This window comes from Microtus oregoni, unplaced genomic scaffold (assembly GCF_018167655.1).
Source record: "Microtus oregoni isolate MIOR12 unplaced genomic scaffold, Mior012 000029F_ref0000214, whole genome shotgun sequence".
NCBI classification, from domain to species: Eukaryota; Metazoa; Chordata; class Mammalia; order Rodentia; family Cricetidae; genus Microtus; species Microtus oregoni.
Genome location: NW_024543088.1, coordinates 23,265,681 through 23,275,157, shown reverse-complemented (window position 1 = coordinate 23,275,157; position 9,477 = coordinate 23,265,681). Strand labels below are relative to the sequence as shown.

Below are 9,477 nucleotides of genomic sequence, written 5' to 3'. Positions count from 1 at the left end.
ATAGGATCTGCCAGCGGCCCCCTGCTGCCTCATCTGCAACACCCTGCCTGGATCAGGCCCCTAACCCTGTGGCTACAACCTTCCATTCAGCCAAGAAAAACCACTGCCCTCTTTCCCAAGGATAGCCACTCCCTCATGACTGTCCATTCATTGGCACAGATCTCCTGGCTACCCAGGTGGCCCCCTTGTGGCACTCCCAGCTCTAACAGCCAGACCCATTCCTTTGTCCAGTTCCACCCTACTGAGAACTCTGTGCCCATAGGACCTTGCCATGCTGGGAGAGGGTCAGGGCTGAGGGGAGGGAGGGGCCGAGGAGAGGGGGAGGACACACCCTTTCATCATTCCAGTGCCTCCCAGAGAAGATCGGCTCAAAGAACAGACCAGAAACCCCCTGTCTTTAAGAAAAAAAAAGGTTTAGAGACAATGGCAAGGTGAAGCACAGCGGGGCCCAGGTGGGTAAGGGGACCCTTAGGGGATGGCTCAATCCGTAGACTCCAGGAGGCCACGAGCCAGCCCCACAGGGGGAGGCGGTTCAGTCAAGCACTGCACGTGGACTTGGGTGAAGAGAGAAGCGGAGGAGAAGGGGCACGAGGAAGGGTGGAGGAGATGGCCAGGCTTCCTCCATTCCCACCCTCCCAGCGCAGGTTCACATCCCAGGAGGAAATGTGGCATTTTGGATTCAAGAAACATGAACGTCACTGTCTGCCACAGCTGTAGCCATGCCCCAGGGGTCCCGGGCAAGCCCCGGCAAACCCCCAAGAGTGGAAGCAGTACATGCGCCCCTAGCCTGGCCTCTGCCTCCTCTCCAAACACTTTCATGCAAAACACACAATGGAGAAGTGAGCGCTCCCAGAAGCCCTCGGAGCTCCAGAGCCCACACTTTGGCCGCAGAGGCTCTGCCCCGGGCAGCAGCCAGGGAAAACATGCCACCACCGGGCATATCTGGATCACTGGTCCTCGGGCTCCACCTCATCCTCATCTAAGGATACGACCCCAGAAGAGGCCACATCAGAGACTTGCTGCTGCCTTTCCCAGCTGCCGCCAGGCAGCGGGCAGAGCAGCTGGCAGTCCTTGCACGAATCAGGCTCCTCCTCGTCGGTAGGGGAAAGGCAGGATTCCGTGAGCGGTGAACTGTAAAGTGAGTCCTGGGCCTCCAAAGGGCCCAGGCTGCGGAAGGCACTTTCCCGGCTGGGGGGCAGTCTGGCAAGGAGCAGCTCTTCACCCAACATTTGAGAGGTCATCCTGGCTGGGGAGCCCAGCAAGCCATCCTCCAGGCTGCACAGACTAGAGCACAGGGTATCTGGGGACACGGTCTGGGAACAGTCGCTCTCAGGCTCCACAGAGCCCTGGCGCACGGGCCGGGAGAACCGACGACCTGTGAAGAGGTCCTGGAGGTGGGGCCCCAAAGACCCAGCAATGTCTGTGAAGGGAAGAAAAAAGAGACAGCTTTGCTGACCTCATTTCAGATGGTCAATATGGAAGCCACATGACCACCACAGACTTCCCAGCCCCTTCCACCCTTATCGTAACTGTGGGGGCAAGGGGTCAACAGAGGCGTCAGTAGGAGCTGCATAACCTGAACAAGGTCTTCATTTTTGACGCCTTAGTTCCTTTCATGGTAGATTAGAAATTCTAATAATATTTACTTTATAGTCCTAAAACAAGAGTTTGCACAGAGGCGAGCACTAGATGCAGGCCCACTGTATGATCACACCAGGTGCTCATTACTCAAACAGTGAAGACCGCTTGACCTGTGCTCTGCTCACATAGGGCATCCCAAGTATGGGATTATGTCCACCAGAAAAGCTCTGCACAAACCAGGCAGTGGTGGCGCATGCCTTTAATCCCAGCAAAGAGGCGGGCGGATCTCTGTGAGTTCGAGACCAGCCAGGACAGGCCCCAAAGCTACAGAGAAACCCTGTCTTGAAAACAAAAAATCTGCTCAAAGATTCCACACATACTTTCAAGGTTAGCCTGGGCTACATTATAAGTAGCCTGAGCTATAGCGAGGCCCTTTCTCAAAAATTTTCCCAGAAAACAAGATTCAAAAACAGACAAAAAAAAAAAAAAAAAAAGGAATCAGAAAATACTTGTGGTTGGGGGTTCCACCTTGGCCTTAAGCATTCAAATGAGTCCCCTCTGGACCACAGCACAGCTTCTTGACTGCTTTAAATGAAGGTTTGGCCTTGAAAACCTTGTTAATTAGCTGGAGGAGGAGGAACCAATAGGTGATCTTCAAAGGCAAAGGGTTGGGGGTTGGGGGCAGGGGTCCTGTGAAGCCAGACAGCAGAAGCTGCAGGGAAAGCTAGCCACAGAGTCCAGGGGATGGAAGATGAAAGCAGAGCTGAGCACAGCTGCACAGCCCCCAGGGTTGCAAGCACTGGCCCAAAGCAAGACCCACACGCTGGAATACAAAGATGCTGAGCTGAAGCCAGAATCCTGCGGACTCCAGACCCAGCATGCCTTCCTGTTTGCTTGGGATCACTGCCCTGGGAGGTGTGGGTACTGTATTCATCCGTCCTGCCACAGCCAACCAAAGCCACCCTCAAAGAGGTAAAGGCAAGGATACCACAGATCCTTCTGGAAGCATGGCTGTACTAGGGGGGGAGGAAAGACGTCCTAGGTGCTCTGGGCTTGTTTCTTTAATCTGAGAACTGTAAGACCCACTACACACAGGGAGAGAAGAAAGCTGGTTCAGCACCCATAGAAAAGAGCCGTTCCGTTTCCAACTGCTGGTTTCCCACCGGCAGCCAGTGATCTTTGTCCTTGGGGTTTCAAGGTCAACCTAGGTAGTCTGTTTCCTATCTGGAAGGCTTGCGGTGCCCTAGGAGGCTCAGAGTGCATCCCCACACCTCCCAGGTGAGCCCACCCCCGTGGCAGCACAGCACACAGAACGTTCCTCACCTGAGTCAGTTCCCCCAGTGAAGTCCTCGTCATAGGAGTCATCGGTGGAGTCATCGCCGTCCACAGAAGACCACGCTCGGAGCTTAGCTTCTGCAATAGCAAACTGCTCGGCCACTCCTACCAGAGAGACAGCATTCACTGGCATGGGAGCCGAGCTAAGACTGGGGCTTGCTTTGCACACAGAAGATGTCCCTGAGGTCTCTGGGCAGAGGGAGGCATGTGATTCCAGCCCCTGTGCCAGCTCCAGTGACGGAGGCAGCAGCCCCTAAGGCAAATCTGCAGGACTAGTTCCCTTTCTGCTACCCACCTGCTGCAAAGCGAGCCTCTTGTTCACCATCGCTGAGGTCTGAATAGGAGGAAAAGGCTGATTCCAGAGCTGCAGGTGAGTCACTGGGCTTGCTCCAGCCCTTCCATTCGATGAGGTGAGCCACGCGGCCCTGGGCCATGGCTGTGGGCTTGGTCACGTGGTCCTTCACCACCTGGGAAATACCTGGAGGTGGAAAAAGAGAAGTTGAGTTAAGACTAGGGAATAGCTTGCAGGGAAGTAGGTGAGGAGGCTTAGAATGTCTTTCCATGTCCTTGGGTAGGAAGAAGGGCTAGGATTGATGTTTTAAAATTATTTTAATTTTATGTGTACTGGTGTTTTGCCTACATGTATATCTGTGTGCGGGTGGTGGATCCTGGAGTTACAGAGCTGCCATGTGGGAGCTGGGAACTGAACCCAAGTCCTCTGCAAGAACAGTCAGTGCTCTTAACCACTGAGCCATCTCTCCAACACCAAAGAATCTCTGTCTCTCTCTCTCTTTGGTTCTTTGAGACAAGGTTTCTTTGTGTAGCCCTAGCTGTTCTGGAACTCGCTCTGTAGGCCAGGCTGGCCTCAAACTCAGATCTGCCTGCCTCTGCAAGTGCTGGGATTAAAGGTGTGCGCCATCACTGCCCAGCTGGGCAGGATTGATCTGCAAAAAGAAATCCCCCCAAAATGCCCTCAGGAAATAGTCACATAGGAATCAGTTCCACAAGACATGAGGAAAAGAAACAAGGAAGGACAAAGTGGGCAGATGAACAGACATGGGGTGCATACCATGCAGGGACGATCTGGCCAGCGCAGCTATCTCCTGGATGGTTAGGGCTCTCCGGGACTTGGGCAGCATCGCGACTGTGTCTCCAACATTCACCTTGAGTAACACCATCAGAAGTCAGTGCCCCTCTGACAGACATAACCTTCTTCCAACATGCTCCTGCCTATATATCAGCAGGAGCTGGGAGCTGGAAGAATGCAGGATTGCACACCCAGCCTAGTGGCTAGTGGCATGCAGAAAAGGCTAAGAAGCCGGAGTCCGCCAACTGTCCTCCTAGGGAGCAGTGGAAACTCAAAGCCAAAGGAAGAGAACTACAGCCGAGCCTCCACTTTCCCAGGTCCCAGAAGGGAAGAAGACAGCTGAAGAACCATGAGTAGAGCCTCTGAAGACTGCTGGTGCACGCATTTAATCCCAGCACTCAGGAGGCAGAGGCAGGGGGATCTCTGAGCTCGAGGCCAGGCTGGTCTACAGAGTGAGTTCCAGGACAGTCAGGGGTACCCAGAGAAACCCTGTCTAGAAAAAAAAAAGACAGGAAAGGAAGGAAGGGGGACAGCTAAGGCAAAGGCATCCTTAAGGTTCTTCTTGCTCCTCTCTCTGTTAGATCTACATCCCAGCTCTTTCTAGGTGGCCTACCAGAACCAAACATTCGGCATATCCAACTCCAAAACAAGCATTCTCTTCCTCACATGAGGCTTGGCTTTCCAACTTCCCCCACATTCTCCATCTCCCTGGGATCCCTATCTCAGGATTACCATCCATTGTCCCCTAAGCTTTGCATGCACGCATTCGCTCTTAAAACCTAGTGAGGGGCCAGGATGGAACCCAGTTGGTATGGGGCTTGCCTCCCAATCAGGAAGCATGGTGTCTGATCGCTAGCCTCTGATATCTGGTATATAACGCTTCCAGGTGCTGGGAGATGAAGGCAGGAGGATGGATCAGAAGGTTAAGGTCATCCTTGGCTACCTAGCAAGTTGAGGTTAGCCTGAGCTACGTAAGACCCTATCTCAAAACAAAGTTATCACTGCCAACAACAACGAATCCTTATGGATTATACCTCGAATCATTCCCCAACCCTGTTTCTGTCTTTTCTGTTCCTACCAACACTTCTCTTAACCCCTCAGTGACCTTCCCCAGGTTAGCAGGGGTCCCTAACCTTCCACACTACTTCAGCCCAGAAGTCTGCGTATAAAATCTCTTTTGTTCCCATAGCTGGTTTTTCTCAACTTTCCAGTGTTGACTGGAACATTACCCCTCAGAGAAGCCTTTGTAGTTACTCAAATGGTGGTCTGCCCTCTAACTGTGGTCTCCAATTAATCATTGTTTTCTATCAATGTACCATTAACAGAGCCAGCTTGCCAGGTGTAAATAGGATTTTCTTTGTTGGCATTGAGGAATTCAGTCTGTTATGGTCACTGAGTCATCTCAGTGTTTAAACGTACCTGGGAATAAGTAAATGTATGGGCTGAATGAACAGACAAGGTATAAACGCAGTTTCCCAAGAATACAGTGAACCAAAATGTCACTTCAGATTCTGTACAGTGATGCATGTGCTGCATGAACATGCCATAATCAAAGCTAATAGTTTGTATGCTAAGTAAAATTTAATCTTAAAAATTGATTTTTGGTTGTGTGTGTTTTAGGGGAAAAAAAAAACTCTTTAGAGAGATGGAGAAACGACTCCGTGGTTAAGAGCATTTGCTGCTCTTACAGAGGACCCAGGTGTGGTTCCCAACTCCCACACCAGGCAGCTCACAACCACCTGCTAATCCAGCTCCAGGAGATCCAACACCTCTAGGCTCCAGGACACATCCATAAGCAGACGCATACACATAAAAATAATTTAAAATTTTTAAAGATTTTTTTTAAAGAAATAATATTGTCTTTTCCAGGCTCTCCCTCTGTTACTCAGGCACTTAAGGACTCCATAGGGAATCCATCACTCATTTCTGACCAATACTATCCGGCTCCCCTGCCTTCCCTGTCAACAAGCAGCCTGCCTGCCTCCTGGGACAGGAACTAGCTTTTTAGGCCAAGAGGGCCATCCTTGCCACGCAAAACGCGCCCTATCATTTAAGGCCACAAGTGTCACTTCATAATAGACTTACTTTTTTTTCTTTGACACCCCCAGCCCCAGATGCCCGCTGCTCGATTCCATACTGCCTTTGTGGTGCTCCCAAGGGAGCAGGAGATGGCAGCGTCAGAGTTTAATCCATCCGGGCTCCTAACTCCATCCTGTACCTGATTTAATACTCCTCGACAAGCCCCAGCAAATGCTTTTCTTTGCTGAAAATAATTTATGCGCACACCCCCTTCCCAGCATTACCTAATTCTTCTCCATCATGGTTGGTTCCACCTGGCACAAGAGGCCTCAGGCCCATCAGTCCGACCCTCTCCTTCAATACCTGGCTGACAGGGCCTCCAGATTGGCGCCGATAGCCTCTGGCCAGGCCTGTGGGAAGGAGAACCTGCCGGGTGTTTCCTGGCTCGCTCTCCCTCCCTTCCCTCGCTTCCCCCAGCCGCTGCCATCCATGCAGGGCGACGCTCCGCGCAGCTGCGGCCCTGGCCCAGAGAAAAGGTGTATATCTCCGTGGCAACCCATCACCATGCAACAGGGTCTCCCGGGATACGGCCTGGGATGCGCTGACGTCAGCACCGAAGGCGCTAGCAAGCCAGCCCGCTGGAACCAAGCCGAGCAGAGCAGACCGGCGCGGGGGCGGCCTGCCGGATAGCGCCTCCGCTTGCAGGAAAAAGAGTCCAAGCAGGATGGTGAGACAGGAACGGGGAGGGGTCACACGAACCCTAAATGTGAACCCCGCCCCCGGCACACACACACACACACATACACGCACAGAAAAGGCCCAGCACCTCTGGCAAGTCCTGGCTGTCTACGGAAGAAGGACGAGGGGACCGGCTCCAGCCTCGGAGAGTCCGAGCAGATCCCAAGGAAGACAGAGAAAGACCTCGAGGGAGTTCGATCCACTCCACAGCCCAGGCAGGGTCCGAAGCCACTGAGGAGTCGGAGGAAAAGGTGTCCATCTGGATTCCCCACTTCTACCAAGATTCCCATTTTCATCATGTTGCCATGTCATTTTTACCACCCTCCCCCTCTCCCAGACAATCTGAGGCCACCATGTCCCCCCCACAGCTCTGATTTGGGGCCCTTTTGTGGCAATCCAATGAACGCCTTCCTCTACAAATATTTTGCCATCAAAACGTAAGGAGAAGCCCAAACGTGGTTAAATTCTGAATCTTCCGCATCTCTCAGCCTTTGGAAAGTACATGAAATTCTCCCACCAACACTGCCCATCTCTCATTTTCCTTCTCCCCTCCGACACCCTTGGTTCTTTCCTCTCACCAACCTCAACTGCTCTATCACTATTCTTTCCCAACAAACCTGTCGGTTTTTTGTTTGTTTGTTTTTTTTTTTTTAAGTTTTCACCCTTGTAAGCCATTTCCTAAAAGCCCCAGCCTGAATCTTCCTACTTCAGCCTGGTTCCCAATCTCTACACCACAGTGATTTTCCTCTCGGTATAGAATCTGGTGTGCCTTCCTCAGCTTCCCTTCACCTCCCAGATCGCATCCATCCATGGCCTCTGGTCTCACCTCTGCGACTTGTCTGACAAGTCCATCTTCCTCCAGGCCCTTCGCGCTGCCACAAAAACATTTTGCCCAGCACAGAAATCATAGGCATGCTGGCTGTGTTGATGCAGAGAACCCAAAGCCCGAACTGCTTCAGGCTCAGCTCCCAGTTCTATTCTTGTTTTGGCTCCGGATGCTGAGCCAGTCCCCTCCCCACTTGGAACTTGTGCCTAGTCACATAAGGAGAACACTCCTGCCTGTCTCATAGCTTTAAGGAAGTGGGAGTGCCAGGGGCCTAGCCAAGTTCTCTGGGGCTTGTGGAGCTGCAGCTCATCCTTAGCTTACACGGTGCCCACTGGCCATGTACTTAGCAACTAACCTTTTAACTGGAGCAGTCGGCTCTGTCCCTGAGCTTCAGTCGGGTAGTGGTCCCCAGAAATGCTACCAACCAGAAAGAAGACAGGTTACTGGCTATCCCTGACCCCCCGTTGGTACCTAATCAGGGCTCTCAAAGCTAGGCCTGAGGTCAGGCAAACTTTCCTGACTACAGAAGGGGATGACTTTCTGAACTCCAAGAAGACCAGGGAAATCACTGCACCCTACTGCTTCTCAAATTCATAACCCACGAGGTTAATCCTGGGACTACGAATCCCAGAATTCATTAAGGGCAGTACAAATCTCAGCCCGAATTTAGTTGTAAAACACCTCAAATATCAACCACACCAATGCTTTGTGACTGACCATTCCTTGACATAGAAGTAAGGTAAGCTGGCAGACCTCAGACGCTGAGAGCTAAAGCAGGGCACCCACGTGTCTACAGGGAAACCACGGCCTGAGCAGGGGCTGGCTGTCTGGACCTTTCCCCGCAGAGTAAGGGTAATTTGGGGGAGAGGGTTGATCGGAATAAAATGATCTGTGAGCACGAGGGTTTATCAGTTTGCTCACAGGTGCTCCACATGGGGCTTCAGTCCCCTTTAATCAACCAGCTGGTTCTTAAGCCAGGAGCAAGTGTTAGGTTAAAAACTCCGTGGAAGGGTACTTGGCCAGTATTTGTAGGCTGACTCCTGAGGATGACAGCACCCAGCTGGGAGAGGCAGGTTCACAGCAAAGAGCCACTCCTAAGTGATGAGAGGTTGGTGTAGGCAGAAAGGAGTATGTAGATACAAAAGGCTAGCTGCCAGGAGCCAGGAAGGTGGTGGCCGCAGGTTGCCCAGCGAATCCTAAGCTGTGCCCCTGCAGCCACCCTCAGCAGAAGGAATCCAGACCGAAGGTGAATATAGCACGGAAAAACCCAAAGGCAGGCCACAGAAACAAGCCAGAGTCGGTTAGCCCCCTCCCGGTTCGCTCATCTGGCCCGAACCGCCTCCCTGGCGCAGGCTCCTCCCTCTCCTATACCAGCCCCCTCCTCACGGCCCCTACCACCCACGGCCCCACCGGGCGGCTGTGTTGCCCGACTCCCTGTCCATGCTCCGGCCTCCGTCTCTTACCCTGACCGGCTGGGCGCCGAGAGCCAATATAGCCCATGGCAGAGCACCCAGGATCGCTAGCCCGCGCTTGGGACCCGGGCCATCGCCTTGCAGAGGGTCGGGCAGCGGTCACCACCAGGGAGGGGACAGCCTGTGAGAAGGGGAGGGGGTGGGAGCAGCGCGTCTGCTGCCGCTCCCGGGAGAGGGGAACAGGGCCGGTGACGTAAGCGCGGGGCCGTGCCCACCCAGAGCAGGCGGGGCAAGCATACGTCACAGCCACTCAGTAGCAGCCTAGGTCTTCAAACAGCCTGCATCTCCAGTCTACTGCGGAGTCACACAGGAGGAAAAGCCGGTAGGCCATGCGGTCATTTTACATAGGACATCCCCTTTATAGCTTCTATAGCTGTAAGGGCCTCAAACCCAGGGCAAGAATCACCCTGTTAGCAGTA

General features: G+C 53.0%; 1 protein-coding gene across 4 annotated transcripts; it reads right to left on the bottom strand.

Annotated features, from left to right (window-relative positions):
- Positions 1-403: 403 nt before the first annotated feature.
- Fam131a (family with sequence similarity 131 member A) lies at positions 404-9,210 on the bottom strand. Of its 4 annotated transcripts, XM_041677795.1 has the most exons (7): positions 9,050-9,209; positions 7,942-8,003; positions 6,849-6,991; positions 3,986-4,079; positions 3,212-3,394; positions 2,905-3,021; positions 404-1,420 (listed from the first exon to the last, which is right to left on the bottom strand). In XM_041677795.1, the coding sequence occupies exons 4-7, from the start codon at positions 4,053-4,055 to the stop codon at positions 948-950; spliced, it is 843 nt and encodes a 280-aa protein (XP_041533729.1). In that variant the 5' UTR covers positions 4,056-4,079; positions 6,849-6,991; positions 7,942-8,003; positions 9,050-9,209; the 3' UTR covers positions 404-947. The 4 variants fall into 4 exon arrangements, with proteins under 4 accessions (XP_041533729.1, XP_041533728.1, XP_041533731.1 ...); XM_041677794.1 differs by lacking the exons at positions 7,942-8,003; positions 9,050-9,209 and adding an exon at positions 7,587-7,743; XM_041677797.1 differs by lacking the exons at positions 6,849-6,991; positions 7,942-8,003 and having other exon boundaries at positions 9,050-9,210.
- Between the last annotated feature and the right edge of the window lie 267 nt (positions 9,211-9,477).